Here is a 25973-nt window from a genome sequence, read left to right as displayed (position 1 = left end):
TATGTTCCTTGCACCAGCCTGCCTGCCTGCACAGAGCCAACTCTGCCTGAAGGACTTCATATTCCACAAGAGTTCCAATTCCTCCTTGGGCCTAAAGTGGGCCTACTCCACTCTTGTATTTTTGAGTCTGGTTTTTCTAGTTCTTCTGGCTCTTCTTTGGTCAGCAGCACTCTTAGCTGCTTGCATTCAGATACCCTCTCTCCTTACTACTCTGCAGCACCCCCAGGAAATCAGGAACCATGTGTGAGAGTCAACAAGCATGACCAGGCTCCAGAGAAGCTGGCCAGGCTCCTTCGGGAATGAGTAAGGGCTTGAGCTTCAGCACATGGACTTCATGTCCTCTCTTTGGGATTCCCAGAGTTCTGTTTTGCTTATTTCAGGCCTTGGCTCTGTTCCAAGAAATGGTCAATGCCAGATAAATGAGGTGGTGTTGAGTCTCCCTGAGGAATTAGTCTTGGGATTAAGTCTACTAAATAACCGAGGGGCTCCACATCACATCACTTTTTTTTTTTTTAATTTACAAACACTTGTAATTGTTTTAGTGTTCTCTTATGAAATCTTTAAAATATAACGATTCAGTCATTGCCCAGCTGGATGACATCTCCAAACAGCAAACAGCAGCTCTGTGTCTGACATGAAAGGAATGGTCAATGCATGTCTGCTGATAACCTTAGCATCACGCTGGGTCATAGATCTCTTCTGAGACTTTCCCCTGCTCCAATTTTGTACAGATATTTCTTTATTCTGCTTCAGCCAGTTCTGCTCTTTCATCCGGGATTCTGAAACACACTGAGGAGACATGGAGCAGCCAGGGGCTGAGATGGGAAGGCTCTCACAAAGGGGCCCTGATGGAGGGGGTGGCATCTTCCACTGTTGATATCAAGGGGACCACACAGACAGCACAGCCCCCGGTCATGGGCATCCAGGTACAGGTAACAATCAAGGGCCAAAGGACATTGTAGCAGGTCCCTGTGAAGAATGTGGCTGTGTAGGGCCAAGGTCAACAGCCAGGGCTCCTGTTAAGTTCTACTCCAGTGGAAGAAACAGCAGGAACTATGCAGTTTCTAGGCCCCACACCTGTTTTTGCAGACCCTGATGATTTGGAGTCAGATCTGCTGAGAATGTGACTTGCTTCTACTGTCCAAGGCTGCACCCTGAGGAGCCCTAGCCAGGCAGGTCCCACATGTGTCTAATGGGTCATGGGGGGACGGTGAGAGAGCCGGGATTCACATCCAGGAAAAGAAAAAGCAGAGGAGATTCTAGTATTTCCTGAGTGCCCATCAGGTGCTAGGCTTCAAGAGGTGAGGAAACTGAGGCTCCAAGTGGTAAGATCCAAGGTCACAGAGCCCTGACCAAAAGGTCCCACCCCTTCTGTGATGAGTGCTCCCCTCACCACCTCTCATACTGCCCCTCTTCATGATGCAGCCTCCTAAAAAGGTTCTGCAATCCAGGGTTCTGCTTCGCTATTCCTCTCTCAGACAACGGTAGGAAATTCAATCTGAGTTTGCTTGGATATGGAGAAAAGAGACAATGCGTAAGGATAGTCGAATAGCAACAATCCTAAGAACTTGGTTGACCCTGTCAATCCTTAAAGAAAGAAGGTGGAAGCAAAGAGAAGCAGCTGAGGCCTGAGTCATGTGACTAACCAGAGCCCACAGAATTTGATTCTCGGTGTTCCCACACGGGCAGGTGAAGGGTTTTCATCATGTCCAAATGAGGCCAGTTGGGTTCTCCACTTACATATGGAGATTAAAAGCCAAAATGCAGAACACGTGTGAGCACAAAGCCCTGGCCGTTGGGAATGGTGCCCGGCTGCACGCCAGGAGTGGGCTTTGCTTTCCCAGCTCCTGTGCCAGCCCCTCCCTGACTTACCAAAGAGGTTTGGGGTGAGTAATCTAACCACATCCTGCCTCACCTCCCCCAGCCCTGTAACAGGGGGCAAGAGCAGAGAGTCACCTCAGAGGGTCTGATAGGAAGAGGGTCTGGTCCTGCCAACCAACCTCCCCCATGATGGGAGGATCCGGTTTAATGCTAACTTCCGGGCAGTTCAGCAAGAGTCGTCTATAGGCTCAGGAAGGGGAGAGACCTGTCCAAGGTCACATAGCTGCGAAGTGGCATGCTAGATTTAAACTGTGCTCATCCCATTAACGTGAGCCCAGCTATCTTCTGGAGCATGGGGCACATCTGGTTTGCATATGGCACAGTGGTTTCGAGCATGGCCTCTGGAGACAGACTCTCTGGCTTTAAAGGCAAACTCTGCCACATTTTAGCTGCTTAACCGTGGGCCAGTTGTTTCATCCCGATCTGGCCTCAGTTTTCTCCTGTGGAAAGTTAGTCTGATTAATAGTACTCATCTAATTTGAGAGTTAGCTAAGTTACTACATGGAAAGCACTTATAAAGGTGCCTACATATATAGAAAGTGCTTAATGACTGTTAACTAAAACAAATACAAAGTAAAGAGACCCCACAGCCCCTGGATCCTGGGCCCCTGCATGTGCTATGTCTGACATGGGAAGAGGCTGCCGTTCATCAGCATGAAGCATCAGTTGGAAGGGCAGGTCTGGAGTACCAGAGGCACTGAGCCCCATGGAGCTCAGACCTCATCTTTGGTAAGTGTGGGCTTTGTAACATTCTGTTAAACTGAAGTAGGACCTGTGTGCAATGGGTGTCTCATTCACTCCGTGGCATTTGTTCACTCCACACAGAGAAGGTGAACTTCACCTCCTTGGCGAGCCTCCCAGGCAGCTCCGTGTGATTTCCCACTCCTGCTCAGGGCATTGCTTCACCACAGCAACATGGGCTCGGGGGTCAGACGAATCAGGCTTCAACTCCCCCGGCAGCCTGTAGGAGCTCGGGCAAGTCCAACTGCTCTGAGCCCCCATTTCCTCATCTGCAAAGTGGGGATAAGCAAAGTAGCCGCCTGCAAAGGTCGTTATTGGGTTTAGGGTTATTACATCCTCTGGAATTGGCCCCTCTGTCGTGATGAAATGGCCACGGCAGCGTTCTTGGCTCTGAAATCCATTTTCTCTGATATTAAGTCACTCCAGCTCTCCTTTGAGGAGTGTGTGCATGGCATCTCTTTTTCCACCTTTTTTACTTTTAACCTCTTTGTGTCTTTAAATTCGAAGTGTGTTTCTTGGAGGCATATAGTTTGGTCTTGCTTTTCTATCCAATCTGGCAAGCTCTGCCTTTTAATTGGGGTATTTGCATTTAAAGCGTTTTCCAACACGGTTTGGTTTACATCTACCATACGGCTGTTTGTTTTCTATTTGAACAATCTCTTCATTCTCTGCTACTTCTTTTCCTGCCTTCTTTTGGATTGATTTAGGATTGCTGGATTCCATTTTAACTCCTTTGTTGGCCGATTAGCTATAACTCTTCATTATTTTAGTGGCGGCTTTAGGGTTTATAGTATAAATCTTCAACTTCCCACGGTCAGTCTCCTTCCAGGTGATGTGATACCACATTAGGTATAGCATAAAAACCTCACCATAGTATTACTGCCTTTTCTCCCTTCCGGCCTTTATGTGATTATTGTCACACATTTTGCTTTTACGTATGTTATAAACCTCACTCTACATGATTATTATGTTTTGTTGAGAGAGTCCATTACCTTTTAAAGAGATTTAAACACTAGGACAAATCTTCTACATTGGCCCAGAAAGTTACCATTTTTGGCACTTTTCATTGCTTTCTGCAGATCTACGTTTCTATCTTGTATCATTTTCCCTCTGTGTGAAGAACGTCCTCTAATATTTCTTATAGTGAAAGTCCCCTGGTGACGAATCCTTTCAACTTTGCCAAGTCTGAATATGTCTTTATTATACCTTTTTTTTTTTAATATAATTTTGCTGAGTATAGAACTTTATCTTTTTTTTTTTTTTTTTCCTTTAGTACTTTTTAAAATGGTGGTCCACTATCTTCTTGCTTGTAATTTTTTTTCCGGTGAGAAATCTGCTATCAACCTGTATCTTTTTTCTTTCATACATAACATTTCTGTTTTTCTTAGGCTGAGCCTTAAGGTATTCCAGACTGGCCTGTGGGAAAAGGCGCTATTCTCAGTCCCATGTGAGGACCCGATACCTCTCCCTCCGTTCCTTCCACATGATTCTTTCCCTCACACACATGCAATAATCCGTGCTCAGCTGAATGGTCAAAGGGGACCACTGCAGATGCCTGAATTCTCTCTCTGACCGACCAGTTCTCTTCTGTCCCCTACCCTATTCTGTGAATTCCAGATGCTTTGGTTGCCCTGGAATCTCAGCATCTTCAAATCGGGGAGTTCGCTGCGCTCTGCCTCGGCTGCCCCACCTAAGGGATGGTGTGGAAACTCTCTCAAGGCAGTAAAATTGGGGCAAACGTAGGGCTCATCTGGCGCATTTCCTCGCTGTCAGAGATCACTGTCCCTCACTGCCTGATGTCCAGTGTCTTGAAAACCGTTTAGTTCACATATATCATCTACCTTCTGGCTGTTTCAGTCAGGAGGGTATACTTGCCACATGGAACTTCAACCTGGTCGGAGCGGGAGCCCCCAAATGCTCATTTGACAGAATCGTAGGGTCACGCAATTCCATGCACAGCATACAGTGTCCCCCCTCACATTATCTGGGCCTCAGGATAGGGAACGTGTACCTACTACACTGCTCCACACACAGAGACAGAACTTAGAAATACTTAGCAATGACTCCTAATCAGCAGTTGTTAAGGCAATGGTGTGCTTGCATGAACAGGAATTATGAAAATTCCAATCAGTATTGTTCACTTGATCTAATTATGGGAAAAAAATGGTATGAAATGTCATTTATGTCAGGCTTTATGCACAAAAAGTGACAGACTACGCTTCCACTCGTGCTCTGCATTTGTCTACTTCATTGCTAAAAATGTTCTTTTAGCAACTAAATGTCACTCTTGCAACATTCAACCTATCACCCAAAGAAAGCGACAATTGCTGAGGCTCCTGTAGAAAGAGCCAACCTAAGACTTTCTCATGGTTTCCTGACACACAGTGATAATATTATTAAAAGAGACCACCAAGTGCTATGGATATTAAATGTGGAAAGAACTTCAGAACCCACAGGTTTGCACACAACAGTTTAAGAGCAACCGTGCAGGGATGGTGAACTCTCTCCTAGACCAAACGTTGGAGGCCGCTGGGTCTTGAATCTTCCCCTCAGTCCCAAGAAAAGCCAAGCAGACAGGAAGAACTGATCACTTTTGTAAGTGTCAATGCTTGGGAGACATTATAATAGCCTTTTTCTCTTTCTCATTTGCAAATACATAATCTGAAATCCCAAAGAGCCAAATTAGTAACATTCCACTGAAACTAAATTATCAGAGATAATGAATGCACAGGGCAACAGTGCAATCAACGAGTCTGTCTGTTCATCATCCTATTTGCCATCAGTCCATCTGCCCATCAGTCCAGCTGTCCATCATTCTGTCTGTCCTTCAGGTCATCCAGGAGGTTATGAAGGCCCAGGGGCAGAAGGCCACTGGGCATGTCAGCCTATGAAATGCATCAAAGGGAATGAGCCAAGGGAGGAAGACTAGAAGACCACAGGTGGTTTTGAGCACACCCTCGGGTTGAGTCACCTGTCGGAAGCCACAATATCTGCATCTGCTCAATACTCCCGGCAGAGCCCTAACCCTCCCCTGTGTGGGCCACCTCTGCCTGAGGTGGCAGGGGGTCACTTCCGGTCTTACCTCCCACCTGCTAACCTAAATTTTCTTGCTGTACCCCACAATCCCTGTTCAAAGAGACAGCCACCTCCCTGGAGCTACAGGTGGAAACCAGCCATGTGGCAGGAGGCTTCCACCTTGTCGGGTCACTAAGGAATGTCACAATGAGCCACTGCACCTAGCTGCCTCAGAGGACCTCGGCTCCTGGTCCAGCTGTGCCCCAGGGCCAGCTGTTATTTTGTTCTCCATTCTCTTTCTTTCCATGTGGACTCCCACACAACAGCCCCACAGGAGCAAAGCAAGCATGCCCGTCACCAATGTCACCACCACCACCATCGTGGACAGAGTGCACACCTACCTAACTGAGGCCTCCCTGCATCACGGGCACATCTTTACGTGGCTACCTTAAGAGAAATGATTACACTGGCTCTCAGATGAGAGAACGCAGGAGGCTCTCCTTCCCATCCACATGGTTCGTGTGGGACAAACCCTGGGGCTCTGCCTATTGTGAAGGTCCAGCCCTTCCTCACCTCGCTCCTTACCCCTCCAGAGGCCCCAGCTCTGATACACAGAGGCAGGGTGACAGGCTTTCTGGAAACTTAGCCTTTCCCTTTTGTTTCCCACCAACGTCCTTAACTTGCTCTTGAGCCCTTCGTTCTCACTGAGGCCGAAACTCTTCCTCTTCCTTCCCCTGCAAGTTCAGAGCTGCCGTCTGTAGGCCAATATTCAGCCAGATTCAGGATTAAACTCGGCCAAAAACCCAGCAGGGGCTCCCTGTCCCCTCCTTCCTCCAGGAAGTGTTTTTTGGAGGCTCCAGCAGCACCTGCATCCTTCCCGCACGTGGAGGAAGCAACGCAGCCCCTGGGGGTCGCCAATGCAGGGCTGTCATCTGGGGATAAACCCCAGGCGCCACCGCAGCTGATGCCCAGAGCCCTGCCATGCCACCGTGTCACAGGCCCACAACCCCACACCACACCTGCCATGCCTTCACACACTCCCCCGTGGGTCCCCCTTCTCCCCAGCTCTGAACCCCCATAGGGTTGCAGAGACTCCCCATCTCCTATTTGTTTCCCCGAACCTCGCGGGCACCTGTGCTCTCAGGGTTGTGGGGGGATTGGGCACAGATTCTAGCTGTTCTCAACGTCCCCCTCAACTCTCCAAAGACTCATACTGACACTTCTCAACACCTCGTGCCCCTCACTGCACAATCCAGGCTGAGGCCCAGGGCTCGGGACACACTAAGCAGTCTCCAAATGCTCGGCACATCCCCGTCTGCCTTCTTCCCGGGGCTGGACAGCCCTGGGGTCATTTCCTGTATCCTCCGCAAGCGGGATTTCAAACACTGGAGCGGTGCTTTCATCAGCCGACCCTCATTGGCCCTTTCCCATACTGTCCACAGCGGCCACCGCAAGTTTAACGATATATAGACTGCGGGCCTCCACGGGCCAGGCCATCCGGCCAGCATTTTACAATTACCGTCTGCACCAGTCCTCGCAGCGGGGTAGGGGGCGGACACGCGTGATGCACCCCGGGTCACCCGGGCTCCGGGTTTCCGCCCGGCTCCGAAGCCGGTGCTCCGCTCGCTGGCGCACAGGGCTGGCCTGGCACGCGCGCTGCAGCAGGGGGGACCTGCGGGGCTCACCATGCCTCCTGTGCACTCGGGGCAGTCCTGCAGGCAGCTGACGTTCTCCCACGTACTGTAGGCCTTCAGCCCCGCCACCAGAGCCTGCAAGGGGCGACTGTCCACGAGCTCCTTCCCACGGAAGACGTCCTTGTCCAGGAGGCCCCCGGCATACCTGTGAGAGGAGCGCAGGCCTGTGATGGAACCAGCAGCCCCGCCCACCACCACGGCACCACGGCGCAGGCGCGTCTGAGGCCGGGCGCAGGTGCCACCTGCTCCTTCCTCAAGACGCTGCCGAAGGCTCCATGTGCCCTTCAGAACTGTCACCCTGCACCCTGCCACCGTGAGGCTGCACCACGCCACCTCTCCTGGGAAATCTCCCTTGCCTTCTGTCCAGGTTCACTTTCCTGCCGGTCCCTCAGAGGCCCCATGGTTCACACTGACGTTTGTCTTCGCACCCCTCGACCCCACGAAAAGCAGGCACTCGGTTTCACTCTCTCCCTGTTTCGGCCTACCATATAGGATCATATTCCAAACTACCTCCCTCTGCCCTTCACACACAAAAGTTTTACATGTCTCTCGTATTTTTAATTTGTTTAATGCTACTGCCACTGAACGTGTGCTAGGTGGAATAAATAATGCCCCTCCCCCAAGATGTCCACGTCCTCGTCCCTGAAACCTGGAGTATGTTACCCCCACGTGGCAGAAGGGATTTTTCACTTGCGATTAAATCGAGGATCTTGCGCTCTCTCGGAAGATCATCCTGGATTATCCAGGGGAGCCCAGTGTAATCACGAGGTTCCTTATAAGTGAGAGGGAGGCCAGAGAAGAAGATGTGACAACAAAGCAGTCAGGGAGACGCAGCGAGAGACTCGACTGGCCATTGCTGGTTTTGAAACGGGGGAAAGGGCCATGAGCCAAGTAATGAGGTGGCTTCCAGAAGCTAGAAAGGGCAAGGAAGCAGATTCTCCCCTAGAGTCTCCGGAAGGAGTGCAGCCTGCTAACGCTTTAATTTTTCATGGAGACCCACTCCAGACTTCTGATCTCCAGAGCTACAACAAATTTGTGTTATTTTAAGCCACCAAGTTTGTGCAATTTGTTTTAGCGCCGATAGGTATACAGAAATGAATAATTTCTTCCTTCAAAGTGGTAAAAGTCACTGTTTCCCTTCACCTCTCAGCCACCTGTGGCCACAACTGCTGCACAGTGCAATGTCTACGGGCCTCCTCCCTCCATCTGCACACCTCCCCCTCAGGTTTTCTTCTTTGTCATATTTCAAAATGCTGTAATGGAGAGTATAGGTTCCCCTCTCTCTCCCTTCTGAACACCTTCCTATTGACCTGTTTTTAAAGTCTCTTAAAATGAGTTATTGTTCATAACAACTGCTGGGAACAAAATCCTTAGTGAACTCTTTCTCTCTCTGCTCAACCAAACTCCAGGACCTAAAGTCAAGTGTGGTAAACACACTGGGGTGGGTACTTTCCTCTAAGCACCTCAAACTCATGGAAAGTACCATGAAGTATGGCCTTACTGGTCTTCTCAACTGAAGCCCCAGACTCAGGAGATTGATAAGAGTGTTTGCCGTTAGACGTGATGATTCATTGTTTTCTATCAACTGAGTGTCATCTGTTGAGATACTTACATGGTGTTTCTCCTTTATAAGGTGACTATGGTAAATCATACAAATTGATTTTCAAATGTTACACAAACCTAACACTCCTAGCATAAACCCCACATGTTTGCTATATATTATTTTACAGTAAAATATACGGATCTACTAACATTTTGTTCACAAGGGATATTAGTCTCACAGTGTCTTTGTCTGGTGTTTGATGTCAGGGTGATACTCCTAAAGTGAGTTAGAAAGGTTTCCCTTCTCTTTCATTTTCTGAAGGAGTTTGTGTAAAGTTAGTATGTTTTATTTTCTTAAGTATTTGGTAGATTTCACCAGCAATGCCAGATGAAGCTATTCAGATTTTTCAGTTCTTTCTGAGTCACTTTTAGTAACATGTATCTTTCATGAAATTTTCTATTTCATATCTGTTGTCAAACATATTGGCATTACATTGACATGACACCAATAATAATAATATTTAATTTTATCCTTTCAGTGTCTGTAGGATGTGTAGTGATGTCATCTCATTTATTTCAGATCCTGACCATTTGTCCCTTTTTTTCTTAATGAATCTAGCTGAAGGTTTATCAATTTTATCTATCTTTTGAAAGAAAAAATAATTTTTGGCTTAATTAGGTTTATTTTTGGCTATTCTTTCAAAGTCTTCTCTCATTTTTCTTATTCTTTGTGCTTACTTTGAATTTGATTTGATCCTTTTTTTTCTAACTTCTTACAATGGAAATTTATACCATTGGTTTTCCATTTTTCTTTTTTTCTTTCTTTTTTCTTTTTTTTTTTAAAGTAGGCTCCACGCCCAGTGTGGAGGCCAACTCAGAGCTTAAAGTCATGACCCTGAGATCAAGACCTGAGCTGAGATCAAGAGGTGGGTGCTTAACTGACTGAGCCACCCAGGTGCCCCTCTACCTTTCTTCTTTTCTAATGTAACTATTTAAATTATAAATTTTTGTCTAAGCACTGCGCTAGCTGTGTACCACATATTCTGATATGTTCTGTTTCATTTTCATTTTGGTCAAAATATTTTCTGATTTCCCTGTGATTTCTTTTTTGACCTATAAAGTATGTGTGTTGTCTAATTTCCTAATGTATGGAATTATTCCGGATGTTTTCATTATTAATTTCTAATTTAATTTCATTATAATCAGAAAACATATTTTGCATGATTTCAATCCTTTACATTTACATGGTCTGTCTTAATAAATGTTCTATGTGCACTCGAAAAGAATAGACATTTTCTCAAAGAAAGACATACAGATGGCTAACTACCATGAAAATATGCTCGACATCACAAATCATCAGGGAAATGCAAATTAAAACCACAATGAGATATCATCTCACACCTGTCAGAATGGCTAAAATAAAAAACACAAGAAATAACAAGTATTGGTGAGGATATGAACAAGGAACCCTTGTGCATGGTTGGTGGGAATGCACAGTGGTGCAGCCACTGTGGAAAACAGTATGGTGGTTCCTTAAAAAAATAAAAATAAAATTACCACATGATCCAGTAATTCCACTGCTGGGCATTTATCCAAAGAAAATGAAAATACTAATTCAAAAAGATACATGTACCCCTACGTTTACTGTAGTATTATTTACAATAGCCAAGATATGGAAGCAATCCAAGTGTCCATTAATAGGTGAATGGATACAGAAGATCTGGTATATATACCTACAATAGAATATTATTCAGCCATAAAAAAAAAAGATTGAAATCTTGCCATTTGCAATAATATGGATGGACACAGAAGGTATAATGCTTAGTGAAATAAGTCAGCCAGAGAAAGACATATCCCATATGATTTCACTCATATGTGGAATTTAAGAAATGAAACAAGTGAACAAAGCAAAAAGAAAGAGAGAACAAAAAAACCCAGACTCTTAACTACAAAGAACAAACTGATGGTTACCAGAGGGGAGGTGGGTGGAGGGGGGATGGGTGAAATAGGTGAAGAGGATTAAGAATATGCATATCTTGGGGCGCCTGGGTGGCTCAGTCGGTTGGGCGTCCGACTTCGGCTCAGTTCATGATCTCGCGGTCTGTGAGTTCGAGCCCCGCGTCGGGTTCTGCGCTGACAGCTCGGAGCCTGGAGCCTGCTTTGGATTCTGGGTCTCCCTCTCTCTCTGCCCCTCCCCCACTCACACTCTGTCTCTATCAAAAAATGAATAAATGTTAAAAAAATTTAAAAAAAGAATATGCATATCTTGATGAACACTGAGTAATGTACAGAATTGTTGAATCGGACATGTATCGTTCACCTGAAACTAATATAACCCTGTATATTAATTATACCTAAATAAAATAAATAAAATAAAAGAGAAAAGAGAAAAGAAAAGTGCATTATGTTGTTGGGTATTCTGTAAATGTCATTTAGGTCAGGCTCATTAGTAATATTGTGCATATGTTTTGTATCATTACTGTTTATTATATCGATTTTTAAATTGATTTTATTATATCACTTATTCAGAAGGACTGAGGTCTGCAACTTTAATTTTAGATTTGTCAATTTCTCCTTTCAATACTTGCCACTTTTGCTTCAAGTATTTTGAAGCTATTTTGTGAGTCCAAGTCCATACACATTTGATTTTTATGTCTTTCTGATGAGTAGACTGTTTATCATTATGAAGTGTTCCTCTTCATTTCTGGTAATATTATTTTTTCTGAGTCTACTTTATCTGATAATAATATATCCACTCCAGCTCTCTTACGGTTAATGTTTGCAGGTGTAAATGTTTTATTCTCACACTTCTAATCTCAGATTTTATATTTTAAGCGGGTTTCGTATAGAAAGCATCTAGTTCACTCTTGATTTTTTATCATGTCTAACAATCTGCAAATTAAAGAGGAGGGTTTAAACCATTTATACCTAATGTAATTATCAACATGATTAAGTATGAAACTATTATCTTGCAATTTCCCCCTCTATTTATCCTATATGTTCTTTGTTCTCTTTTCCCTCTGCTTCCGTCTTCTTTTGATTAATGGAATCGGTTTTAGTATTCCACTGTTGTTCCAGCTTTAACTATGTTACTTTTATGTTTTTTAGTGGTTTTTATGGTCTAACCTATGCGTCTTTAACCTAACACATTCTTCTCTCAAATAACATTGCACCACTTCTCCGATAATGTAATAACTTTATAATACAACAATACACTTCCATTTTATTCTCCCCCCCCCATTGTGCTACTTTTGAGATTATATATATATATATATATATATATATATATATATATATTCTATGCATATATAGAGAATATATTCTATGCATATATAGAGAATATATTCTATATATTATGCATGTTTTAAAATTCATTGCATTTTTGCTTTACATAATTTATCTTTCTTCCTTATCAACATCATTGAGGATAATTTATTTTACGACAGACTGCATTCATTCAAAGCATGCCATTTAAAGAGTTTTGACGACTGTAAATACCCATAATACTAGAGTCAAGCTACAGAACATTTCCAACACCTTCCAAAAAAATGCTTCATGTCTTTTTGCAGTCCATCCTTTCCTTGATCCCCATTCTCCAGCCAACCACTAACCTGCTGCTTGTCGGTAAAGATTAGTTTACATTTTATGTAAATAAGATTATACAATATGTTATGTCTTGCTTCTTTCAATCAGTACACTATTTTGAGATTCATCCTTACTGTAGCATTTGTTCCTTTTTATTGCTGACCAGAATTCCACTCTGTGCAATGCACAGATCACCCATCATTTTTGCATTCACGGCTGATGAACATTCTGGTTGTTTCCAGTTTAGGGCTGTTACAAAGAAAACACTATGGAAACTCATGTAAAAAATCTTAGAGGAGACATATGTCTTTATTTCTCTTTAGTAAATATGTAGGAGGGAAGTGACTGGGTCATATGGCAGATACATTTTCAACGTTTGAGGAAACTGCCAAACAGTTTTCCAAAGTGTTTGCGCAATTTTACATTCCTACCCGCAGTGCAGAATTCTAGTTGTTCCACGTCTGCCAATAGTTGGTCTTTTCAGTCTTTTTAATTTTAGTCAGTCTAGTGGATATGGAATGGCGTATCGTCATGGCTTTAATTTACATTTCCCTGATAACTAGCATCTTTTTATGTATGCATTGGCTCATCAGTCATACATTTGCTTTTGTTAAGCGTCTATTCGGTTCTTTTGTGCATACTCTATTGGCTTGTTTTTAGCTGAATTTTATTTTCCATGTTTTTACATGTCCCCTTTCGCGTTCCCTTGTAAGATACATGTATGGCAAACTTTTCCTCCCATTCTGGAGCTTGCCTCTTCATTTAATTAATGACAAAATCAATTTTGGCTCAAGGTATTTACCTTTTTCCATCCACGGGATAATATTGCAATGTCTGAATATCCTTGTTTCCTCAGTGAAACCTGAACATGCAAAAGATGTTGCATTGGACCTCATTCTACAGCAAACAGGAAAGACTGCCATCCAACCTCAGAACTGAGACCAATGAGCTGGGACAAATGGAAATACAGGGAAATCATCATTTGTTTCATTGACACTTCATCTAACTTTGTCCTTCCAACAACCCCATGAAACAGGAAATTATATCCCCATTTTATAGATGGGGAAACAGAGGTCCGAGTGAGGCTACATACCTAAGTCTAGGTCTCCCAGAGCAGAGCGGTGCTAGGATTCAAGCCCAGGACTCTCTAGTCCTAAACATGCTCTTTTCATGATGAATAACGAGTTTGCCAGTGCCCTGAGGAAGTTAATAGCATTCTTGATCTGCTATAGTACCACCCCCCATGTCTTTCACTGCGACTGCCATACAATAATTCTCAGAGAATCCCAGAGCTGAGCATTTAAAAAAAAAATGTATATATGACTCCCTGCTGACCTCCCTAAACACACACACACACACACACACACACACACACACACACACACAGAGCCCTAGACATTCCCTAGGGTAGAAATGGGTGGGGAATAAGAAATAAATCTGCTTTAAGAAAAGAAAGACTCATGAGACTCTCTCCTAGCAGAGGTCTAGTGAGATTTCTTTCCAATGCTGGCCTGTGATTTTACTTAACATTGACAAGACATAGACCCCGCGGAGGGGAGCCTCTGTCTCCCAGACACAAAGGTGCACCCAGTGACTCTAGTTCTTTAATATACTCTCATGTCTGCTTGCAAAGGGGAACTGAGAAGCCTCCCACGTGCAGGTTACGGTAGAGTCCAGAAGGTGCGTATCTTGAGACTGTCTGATACGAGAAACTCAGAGTGGCCCAGAGGATCAATTCGGATTTATGGGTTCTGTGGAAAAATTATTCCTCATTTCGAAATACGTTTATTTTATAGGCAATGCCTCTAGAAATGCAAGGTATTTGTTACAGCCACTTGAATTATTAGAACCCACCCACAGGGTGAGATTCAGGAGAAATGCGGGGTATCTCTAAAACTGTTAAGTCAGTGAGAGGGCAGGATTCAATTTACAAAAGTCTGTTTTACATAAAGACAGCAGACAAGACTTTTTGGCAATAAGGTTTCAGGATTATATTAAAAACACAGTTCAATGCACAAATGGTGGTGTTCATTTGCTGAGGAATATCCAAAGCACTTAAATATCCTGGACTCCATTCTTTGACGAGGACAGGACTTTGGTGAGTTTCTGAAGTCATAAAGTATCATTTCACCTTAATGAGATCTTATTTTGTGCCAGGCACTGTTCTAGGTATTATGGAAACATCAATTAAAAAACAAGGAGACACTTGGTGAGTTGTCTGAGGTGTTAAAGAAGTTACTAAGGACAGTATGTGATACATGATAAGCAATAGAATATGTGTTAGTTATTATTGTAATTTTATTCTTAAAGATGTTGGGTAGGGGTGCCTGGGTGGCTCAGTCAGTTAAGTGTCTGACTCTTAATTTCAGCTCAGGTCATAATCATACGGTTTGTGAGATTGAGCCCCATGTTGGGCTCTGAGCTGACAGCGTGGAGCTTGCTTCAGATTCTCTCTCTCTCTCTCTCTCTCTCCCCCTCAAAAATAAATAAAAAGGGGCGCCTGGGTAGCTCAGTCGGTTGAGCGTCCAACTTCGGCTCAGGTCCCAATCTCTCAGTTCATAAGTTTGAGCCCCACGTCGGGTTCTGTGCTGACAGCTCAGAGCCTGGAGCCTGCTTCAGATTCTATGTCTCCCTCTCTCTGCCCCTCCTGTGCTCGTGCTCTGTCTCTCAAAAATAAATAAACATTTTAAACAAATAAAAAAAACAAACATTAAAAAAAAGATGTTGGGTAAGAAGAAACTGTGAGAGAAAATGAGAGAATCCCAGTGAAAGATAACAGCGATGGTGCTGTGACCCACCCCCCACCACCCCCACCGGCCTGGAACCCAGCCTTGAATGAATAAGAGGTGAGGCGGGCCCAAAATACTCCTTTTGGCTGGTACACTTAAAATGCTGAAATTAAAAGCTAGGAAATTCATTGTAGTAGCAAATCCCCCTAAACGACTCCCAGGAGAGGTATCAGCTACCAACTGCACTGGCCAGCGAGCTCTTGGACTAACTCCTTCCCGCCATATAACTGCTGCTTTAGGGACCAACAGAAAGTTGAAAAGCAAAGCTTCGAACAACTACGTGGCCAAGTGTGACGTAATTACACAAGGCAATTTCATTCAGTTCAGCTGAAGCAACCTGTGCAGAGAGCTAGGTACCTACCGTTAGGTGTGGAGATGCCAAATTAAGGACCCACAGCTTCTATGTGTGAAGCCTGCACAACCTCAGACCAATCATAATGGTGCAGTGACAAGAGGGGGCCCAGGCTGCTGCTCCAAGAGGCTTCTAAAGGGGCTCCTTATTCCAAGAGAGACTCAGAGAAGGTGTCCCGGAGGAGATGCCAGGCTGAACTGTATCTACGAACTGCCAGTGAGGAAAGACCAAGACCTGAGAGATGAATGTGCAGACAGGCTGAGGACGCTGCTTGCAGGGAAGGCCAAAGCAGGGCAGAGGCCGAGTACAGAACCTCAAGGTAGAGGAGAGAAGACACAGTGGGGTGGAGGCTGGCAAGGGGCCAGACAGAGGAAAGTGCCACAGGAGAGAGCTTAAGGGTATCCAGTACGGAAGGCTTTGGAGGGTCCGAGGAGGGGCCAGCAGTCAAGTGGAGTTCAGATTCTATTCAGGTGTAGTTGCCTGTGGAGAATGTATCTGATGAGGCCAGGCTGCATGTGGGGGACAGGGTGCAGGAAGGGGAGCTGGGGAGGGTCCAGGTGAGATGATAAAGAGGGAGGGCCTTGAGTGATTTCCATGCAGGAGGAAACCTTGTCACAATGTGGCTATTGGTGAGGTGAGGGTAGGAAACTTGAGTTTCAGCGGTGATGGCAACAACAACAGCTGACATTTACTGAGCATTATGGCCACCTCAGGAGGGGTTCTGCCATCGCAGTCAGTGGATGAGAACATAGAGGGCATCAGCCGGGCGGTGCAAGACCCGCATGCCAAGATGCCCACCAGTGTGCCCCTGAGCCAGGAAGCATGCAGGGTGCCATCGGTACTCAGCAGTGGGAAGCCAGCTTGGGATGTCCTGGGCCCTATGGGAGGAGTTTAGTAAGAGACCCAAGGATAGCACCCGTGGCCAAAGGCAGAAAACAGGAATCCTACCTGGCCACCCAGGCAGTGCTGTTGGTTGCCGGTCCTCAGGGGCTGGAAAGGTGCCTGACACACAGGTCGTGTGAAGAAGGGAGGAGGGAACACATCTGCCAGTTCTGGAGAGGGTAGGCAGGGAAAAAAGCCTTGGCAGGCTCTTCAGGAGCCCATCGTCTCTCTCAGAGGCCCCCACCCCACCAGCCCTTGCCTCATCAAGCCAGCCCCGCTAGCCAGCGGCTGACGAGCCGGTGGGGAGAAGGGTCCCATCTCTTCCTGAACTGAACAGGCTCCAAAGGACATCCTCTCCTTGTTGAAGGCAAGGGAATGTGAGTGATGCAGGGGGGGTGGGGGTTGGGTAGTGGCACTCACTAAGGGCTAGACAGGTCCTCCCTGTCTAGACCTGTGAGGGCAATGGCAAAGAAAGGGGATAAGGAAGAGGGTAAGTGGCTTGCCCACCTGCTACTGCCAGACCCCAGACAAGGCATGGCATACTCCGTGCGGCAGGGACCGTGTCTGACTCGAGCCCTAGCACACGTCCAGGACCTAGCAAGGACCACCGCCAGATTTAACAAGTAGAAACAGGAGAATTTCAGTTAAGCAATGCATAAGTTTTAGTTCAGGTGCTGGGATGTACTTAGACTAAAAAATCATACATTGGACGTCTGAGATTCGAATTTGGGCGACTGTATTTTACTTGGTGAACCTACCAGCGAGGTCCCGTGTGCTTACTGAATATGTAAACGCACGTGCACTGACAGAAGCCATTCGACCTCATTTCTATTACCTACCTTTTAACTGTGAAGCGAAGCGCTAATTATTCATTTTTGTCACATTAGAAGGGAGGAGAGGCAGGGCCAGCTGACCTAGCCGGTGGTACTTTTCCTGCTCACTCAACTCCAGACCCAGACGCTTAAGGTGTAGGCTACTCTCACGAGTGTTTCTCTGTGCTTGAGGAGGACCCAGCACATTGACTAAACATTGAACTCATCAAACCTGAGGTTACCCAGACCCTGAAACTTGAAGCCAGTTGACTGGCATCATTATACCCATGAGAATTAGGAGATGGGGTCTAGAAGCAAGGTCTGATAGCTTTCTTAAAAAATGGGTGTGAAGGGGCACCTGGGTGGCTCAGTCGGTTAAGCGTCCGACTTCGGCTCAGGTCATGATCTCACAGTCTGTGAGTTCGAGCCCCGTGTCGGGCTCTGTGCTGACAGCTCAGAGCCTGGAGCCTGCTTCGGATTCTGTGTCTCCCTCTCTCTCTGTCTCAAAAATAAATAAAAACATTTTAAAAATTTTTTAAAAATTAAAAAATGGGTGTGAAGTGGGGAGAGGTACTTAGCATAAAGTTTTATCATGTTACAACCAGCTTCATTGAACTATTTCCTCACAAGTCAGAGAAAGGACAACAGGAGCTATAAACTAGAGACAAACAAGAAAGCCAGGATATGTTACAGAAAACACCAGCTTCTCTCTGGGCTTGTTTTAAAACACAGACAGCCTTTTCCTCCACAGTTGAAGTGTTTCTTCCTGGAGATTCCAATAGCCAGATTTTCAGTGGGTCAACCCCTGCTGCAGCAGGTGGGTAGAGAGAAGGGTTGGGGGGGGAGAGAGGTGGGAGGAGTAAGAGAGAGAGAGACAGAAAGGAAAGGAAAGGAAAGGAAAGGAAAGGAAAGGAAAGGAAGGGAAAGGAAAGGAAACGAAAGGAAAGGAAAGGAAAGGAAAGGAAAGGAAAGGAAAGGAAAGGAAAGGAAAGGCAAGGCAAGGCAAGGCAAGGCAAGGCAAGGCAAGGCAAGGCAAGGCAAGGCAAGACAAGATGAAGGATCAACAGAGCCACAATGGAGACCAGAGTGTGTAAGGAGGTGAAGGTCAGGAAAGTCTGGAAGGTCTTGGGGTCAATTAGACTGACATCTTGATGAGGTGTGGACCTGACCCTATCCTGTTCAGTACTATTACCCATGCATGGCATGTGATTTTTTTTTTTTTTAGGATTCCGTGATTTTTTACTAATTAATTAATTTCCATTAATCACCTTTTATTGCTCCCCTTGAAACCTTAAGCTAGAATTGTGACCTCTCTATTTCTCTGATCTTGGCATTTGTGGGGTGTCTCTCTAAAAATCAAGAGAAACTTTAATTTTTACTAATAGTATCAATACAGAGCTTATAAAATAAAGATAAATTAAGTTGTTTTTTTTTTTTTTTTTTTTTTTTTTTTATTTTTGGGACAGAGAGAGACAGAGCATGAACGGGGGAGGGGCAGAGAGAGAGGGAGACACAGAATCGGAAACAGGCTCCAGGCTCCGAGCCATCAGCCCAGAGCCTGACGCGGGGCTCGAACTCACGGACGGCGAGATCGTGACCTGGCTGAAGTCGGCCGCTTAACCGACTGCGCCACCCAGGCGCCCCAAGATAAATTAAGTTTAAACCAAGATAAAAAATAAATAGAGCTGAAGAAAAAGGAAACGTGTTGTACATATCACACTTCTGTTACACAGGTGCACATATATATGTGTATATATACACATATAAATATGGAATATATAGTGGCTCTTCGTTATGTGATCTATTAACTTCATGGGCCATGGATCTGTAAATAGCGGACAGAGAAGTAAATGTGTAGATTCTCTTGCCTCTTTGTAATACTTACAAGTAATTCTGGGCAAAAAATTCAAAGATGAATTTTATTTTCCTTTGCTATACATGTGAAAAATTATCAGGTTTCATCATCAGATTACTTTGACCCAATGTAAATTTTCATGATAATTTAATGCTGCTGCCTTTTATCTGTTAGTGAAGTTTATTTTCAGGTCACACTAGGAAGCTCCCCAAAAAGCTCCTGTGGTTCTCAACTCTGTTGGCTCACTAGAATCACCCTTAAAGGAGCTTAAATACACACACTCCAGATTCTTGGGAAAAATTAAAAGAAAACAAGTACAGGTAAAAGCAGAGAGGAGATCATATGGAACTAAGAAATTACTCAATAACCCCCTAAAAAAGAAAGAATTACAGTCTTTTAAGTTTACATTTATATATATATAAAGTGGTATAATGCCAATTCAAGGTGGATACTGGCAAGATAAGGATGCATATTACAATACTTACAGTATTCACAAGAAGAAGAAAGAGGGAATGAAGAAACCAAGAAAAGACAGGACAAGGCAAGTACCAAAACAGAAGACTTAACTATATTAGGAACTACGGTAAATAAAAATGAACTTAACATTCCAAATTAAAAGATTATCAAATTGTATAAAAAAGCAAGATCTCACCATGTGCTATTTATAAAAATCTTACCATGACCCACATAGGTTGATACAATGACAGGTTAAAATAAAAGGTTGGGAAGAGATATACCACGAAAACACTAAGCATAAAAAAACCAGTATGGTTGTATCAATACCAAAGAAAGTAGACTTCAAGACAAGAAAAATGACCAGAAATGAAGAGAAATATTAATGAATATAACAGGCTAACTTCCTCTAGAAGAAATAATAACCCCAAAATCTGTATGTGCTAAAAAACAAAGCTTAAAAATACACAAAATAAAATTAGCAGAAATTGTGTTAACAATACATTTTTATTTTATACAGAAAGGTTTTAGAGCAACAAGCTAGAAAAAAAGAGCAAATTAATTCCCAACTAAATAGAAAAGAGAACATAATAAAGACAAGAAATTAAATCAATAACAAAAAATGCATAAAAATATAACAAAAGCATTCAAGACAAAAGTATATTATTTGAAAAGATTAACAAAACTGATAAATGGCTGGCAAAATTGACCCCCCTCAAAAAGCCAAAAATTATATTAGGAATAAGGTCATCACTACAGATCCTATAGACATTAATATTATGATAAGAAAATATTATTGACAACTTAAAGTTTACAAATTAGCAGAAAAGGACAAACTCCTTGAAATACACAAAGTAACAAAACTAACACAGAAGAACTTGGTAATCTTTTTTTTTTAATTAATTTATTTACTTTCAGAGAAAGAGAGAGAGAGAGCACGCAGGGAGGAGCAGAGAGGGAGAGAAAGAGAGAGAATCCCAAGCAGACTCCATGCTGCCAACACAGAGCCCAATGTGGGGCTCAAACTCACAAACCGTGATATCATGACCTGAACTTAAATCAAGCTTTGGATGCTTAACCAACTGAGCCATGCAGGTGCCCCTAAGAACTTGGTAATCTTAAGATTCATATTTGTTGAAGAAATTAATAGAGTAATCAAAAATCTTTGTATTAAAAAAAATGCCCAGATGGCTTCTTAGTAAACACTATCAAATTTAAGGAAGAAATAATACCAATCTTATAAAAACTCCTTGAGAAAATATAGAAGGGACCACTTTCTTATTCATGTTATGAGGACAGCATAACCCTTATACCAAAACCTAACAAGGATATTTCAAAGGAAAGAAAAGTATATTCTTCACAGATATAAACACAAAAATCCTTATCCAAACATGACCAATTTGAATCCAATAATATAAAAATATTATAATACATTATGACCAATTAAAGAATGCAAATCCAGCTCAATATTTGAAAAGTAATCAATGTAACTCACTTCATTAATAGAATGAAGAAATCTCATATGATCAGCTAAATAGAAAAATTAAGTCAAAATCCAATATTCATGATAAAAATATCCAGCCAACTAGGAGTAGAAAGGAACTTCCTCAGTCTAATAAAAGGCATTCCACAAAAACTCTTCAGTGAATGTTCACACTTAATAGGGAAATATGGAATACTTTTCTTACAAAATCAGGAACAAAATAAGAATGTCCACTCTCACCATTGTTATTCAATATTTTACTGTAGGTTTTCGCCAGTCCAACAAGACAAGAAAAAGAATTTTTAAAAGGCATAAATATTGGCAAGGAAGAAGTAAAACTCTCTTCATGTACATGTGACATGATGATATATATAGAAAATCCTAAAGAGTCTATAATGAAACTACTAAATTTACTAAGTGAATTCAGTGAGACTGTAAGAGGTTAATATAAAAAATTCAATTATTTTTTATTTATTTTTTTTTTTTTTTGGGACAGAGAGAGACAGAGCATGAACGGGGGAGGGGCAGAGAGTGAGGGAGACACAGAATCGGAAACAGGCTCCAGGCTCCGAGCCATCAGCCCAGAGCCTGATGCGGGGCTCGAACCCACGGACCGCGAGATTGTGACCCGGCTGAAGTTGGATGCCCAACCGACTGCGCCACCCAGGCGCCCCAAAAATTCAATTATATTTTTACATGACATTAAGAAACATTTGATAATTAAATTTTAAAAGCTATTCTATTTGAATAAATTTAGGAAAAAATGTGAAAGACCTCTACACTGTAAATTATAAAACACTAAGAAAAATTAAATTCCTATATAGAGATAAACCATCTTCTTAGATTTGAAAGACCCAGAACTGCCCAAATTGCTTAATAGATTCCATGCAAGGGGCATATGTACCCCAATGTTTATAGCAGCACTTTCAATAATAGCCAAATTATGAAAAAAAGCCTAAATGTCCATCAACTGACGAATGGATAGAGAAGATGTGGTTTATATATATAATGGAATACCACTTGGCGATGAGAAAGAATGAAATCTGTCCATTTGTAGCAACACAGATGGAACTGGAGGGTATTATGGTAAGTGAAATAAGTCAGTCAGAGAAAGACAGGTACCATATGTTTTCACTCATATGTGGATCCTGAGAGACTTAACAGAAGACCATGGGGGAGAGGGGCAAAAAAAAAGTTACAGAGAGGGAGGGAGGCAAACCATAAGAGACTCTTAAATACTGAGAACAAACTGAGGATTGATGGGGAGTGGGAGAGAGGGGAAAGTGGGTGATGGGCATTGAGGAGGACACCTGTTAGGATGAGCACTGGGTCTTGTATGGAAACCAATTTGACAAATTATATTTAATAAAAAAAAAATAGATTCCATGCAATCTCAAATAAATCCAATCAGGCTTTGTGTTCAAAAAAACAAAAAACCAAAAACTAAAAACCTGGTAAGCAGATCCAAAGTTGTATACGGAAATACAAAGTGCCCAGACGAGTCAAAACACCCAAAAAAATTTTGAAAAAGAACAGACTTAGATGACTCATACAACCTGATTTTTTTTGCAACAGTTTTGAGACACCAAACAGTTTTTATCTCAGAATAGAGTAACCAGGACTCTCATGCATTGCTGAAATGAATATAAAATGGTACTACCTCTCTGAAAAATGGCAGTTTCTATAAATTTAGACATACACATATGCAATTACCCTGCAAGTAAATACCCTAAGAAAAATGAAAACCTTGGATGAGAATATTCACTGGTGTCTTAGTCACAGTAGCTAAAAGATTAGACACAACCCAAATGTCCAGCCCTGGGAGAACGTATTAAAAAATTGTGGTTTATTTATTGAATGTTACTACTCAGCACTAAAAATTAATAAACTATCAACAGCATTGAGGAATGTTAAGACATTATGTGGGATGAAATAAACTGGACACACGCAAAAAATATATACTGTATGTTTCCATTTACAGGAAGCTCAAGAATTGACAAAATTAAGCTCTGGGAGTGGAACTCAGAAAGGTGGTTGTCTCTCGAGGTGAGGGCCAACTGCAAAGAGGGAAATTTTTTTTTAATTTTTTAATTTAAAAAAATGTTAATGTTTATTTCTGAGAGAGAGACAGAGACAGAGACAGAAAGTGTGTGGGGGAGAGGCAGAGAGTGAGGGAGGCACGTAATGCAAAGCAGGCTCCAGGCTGAGCTGTCAGCACAGAGCCTGACGTGGGACTCGAACCCACCAGCCGTGAGATCATGACCTGAGTGAAGCTGGACGCTTAACTGATTGAGCGAGCCACCCAGGTGCCCCAAAGAGGGAAATGTTTCATATTTGGTTTGAGCATTCATTACACAAGGGTATATGCTTGTCATTGAACTATACCCTAAAATCTGTGCATTTTACCATGTGCAAATTAAATCTCAAAAACCACTCAAAAATATTTTAAGTAAGATGTTGGGTGTGAGTGATTTACATTTATTTTCTTCTGGGTGGCTTGGATTGATTGATCTTAGTGGTACCTGAAGCTCAGTCTGTAGGATTTGCTGTTCGAGAACCGTGGAATGCCAGGCTTGAGTGCAGTAAGAGCAGAGGTGTGCCCGCTCATGCCCCTCCCAGCCAGGCAGCCCCACAAGCTAGCTGCACACCAGACTGGCAGGGCCCTCCGATTACCCTCCTTTTGTAAAGCCTGGCACCAGCCTACCCATCGGTGCAGTAAATTTCAAACACACACCGATTCTCAATTACTCAGAAATTAATTCCCTAAGAAGCAGGATTGCATAGGGAGGAAAGAACACAGGATAAAGGTCCAAAGTGTGGAGTTATATTCCCAGTGCATCTGCTCCCAGACCCTGTGATCTTAGGCAAATCCCCAATTTTCTGACCTTCAGAAGGTGGTGATAGCACACAACTGCCCAGGCAACATTCCAGGGCTTTGCGGAGGAATAGCTGAGAGGCATAGATGGAAGCCTGCTATAAAATGCAAAGCTCCGTGTGAATTTACAGGACTATCACCGTTATTTTATTCAGTAGCCTGACTCCGACCCCCCTCCCCAATCCTACATGTGCACACAACCTTGACCTATTTTTGAAAAATTTAAATTAGAACCTTTATCAGAGGTAGAGAAATTTTAACAGCCAAGTCTGTTTCTTTTAGAAAATATGGAGAAACGTTGGTTCAAGGTTTTTCAAATCCTCTGTGGATCCCATCCACCCAGATATACAGACAATCAAGATTCAGACATCACTTTTAACCTGAACATCAGATTTTAGCCACAGACTTTCCTGTCCCCACTTAGAAAATGAAGTCCCCACCTGCCTCTCCCCTCACTCCTTACTAATGCCAGGCAGGACCTCACACTCATTTTTACGGAGCAAACCCTAAGAGCCATCTCACCTGCTGGCGAAGGTCAAGGCCAAGGCTGTGGCCAGGTGAGGCATCAGCCGAAGGGTCTGTGTTTGGTGCTCAATGATCTTGACTTCTTTCTTGGCTTTAGACCCAAACTGCCTCCGGCTAGAGAGAATCAAGCAGGCACAAATTTTATCAAAATTCAATAGGCAACTTCATTTCCAGAGCTAAAAGTGCTAAGCAGCCATTTGCCTTTAAAACACTTCAGAATACAGAATGCCCGGGTCTCCTAAACTGTGGTTGAGATAATTAGATATCAAAAGTTTCTTAGGATAGTCCAACAGAAAAGCTTTTTGGCTCTTCTGGAAATTAATCTTCCCACCATGGACTATTTTTAAAGCAGCCTATCTGTTTAATTAATACACAGAGTAATTTTTACTCCTTAACATTTACATGGCACTTTATAGTTCCGGGTGCCCCGCGATCATTAATTATTCAGCTTTGCTAAGTGTGTGACATAATTAATAGGACGGGAGCAATATCTTAGAATGTATTTCAAAAGGACATTCTCAACAAGGAGGCAACTCTAACCCCGCTGCTCCCGTCAGATTCACAGGCAGGTCATTACTTTCAGCCCACCTAAATCCCCCTGCAGTTCCACACAGAAAGGTGTTCACATCCCGCTGGAAGTACTGTGCTTTATGAACAGCTGCTGCTCTAAGGCAGTGGTGTCCGGGCAAATCGAGGCCCTCCTTAGAGCAGTTCGTAAGGCGGGGGGGGGGGGGGGGGGGGGGGGGGATTATCCCCACAGGCAACACCCAGGGTCTAATCCTACAGAATCCCTCCGCCGCAGACTGCAAAAAGCCTGGCCTGTCGGAAGTCACCTCCCTCCCCAGCCCTGTGATGGCTCTACAGCCCTGGGTTCGGCAGCCTCTCCTCTGAACATCTCTGATCTTCACGCTGATTTTTGAAAGGACACCTCACGCACGTGCACATGCATACACAGACACACACACACACACACACACACACACACACACACACACAGGCGCACGTAATGCTATATTATCAAACCGGCAGAGCAAAACTCGTGCTTCAGACACCGGTGAGGTGAGGGTATCTATCAGTCACAAGGAGAGAAGGGAAACGGGAGTTTTTAAAAAACATTTTTATACTCGATAGACTTTCTTAAACATAATTTGATGCTTTCCTGTTGCCTTTGTTTGTTCTTAAAAGACCACCATGATCGTGTAGTGCATATGGTGGTCTAGAATTCATAACCTGTTGCTGTTGTGTGGGTGGGGGGGTGGTAAGGGCGACCAGACGCTCGCATGGGGAGAACCGCTCTTTTACCCTGAGCACAGGCTTGTTTTCTAGGCGCACAGACCTCCCCGGGCACGGCCTAACCACCCCGCAGCTGCTTGTCCAAGGATCGCTACCCAACTCTGCCCTCCGTCCACACCGGCGGACCCCAACGCCTGCAGGCCCTGGTGCCAAACGAGGCCAGACGGCCTGCAGGGAAACGTCTCAGCTTTTGCTG

The 25973-nt window shown here is 43.6% G+C and overlaps 1 protein-coding gene across 1 annotated transcript in view; it reads right to left on the bottom strand.

Annotated features, from left to right (window-relative positions):
* ACOXL (acyl-CoA oxidase like) overlaps positions 1 to 25973 on the bottom strand; it is a 341287-nt gene that overhangs the window by 162424 nt on the left and 152890 nt on the right. The window contains exons 11-12 of the mRNA XM_058683275.1: positions 24482 to 24598; positions 7323 to 7476 (exon numbers count right to left, since the gene is read on the bottom strand). Coding sequence (XP_058539258.1) covers positions 7323 to 7476; positions 24482 to 24598 — 271 coding nt within the window. The remainder of the gene's footprint in view (positions 1 to 7322; positions 7477 to 24481; positions 24599 to 25973) is intronic.

The sequence above is a fragment of the Neofelis nebulosa genome, chromosome 9 (assembly GCF_028018385.1).
Source record: "Neofelis nebulosa isolate mNeoNeb1 chromosome 9, mNeoNeb1.pri, whole genome shotgun sequence".
NCBI lineage: Eukaryota > Metazoa > Chordata > Mammalia > Carnivora > Felidae > Neofelis > Neofelis nebulosa.
This window is presented reverse-complemented; position numbering and strand designations above follow the sequence as displayed.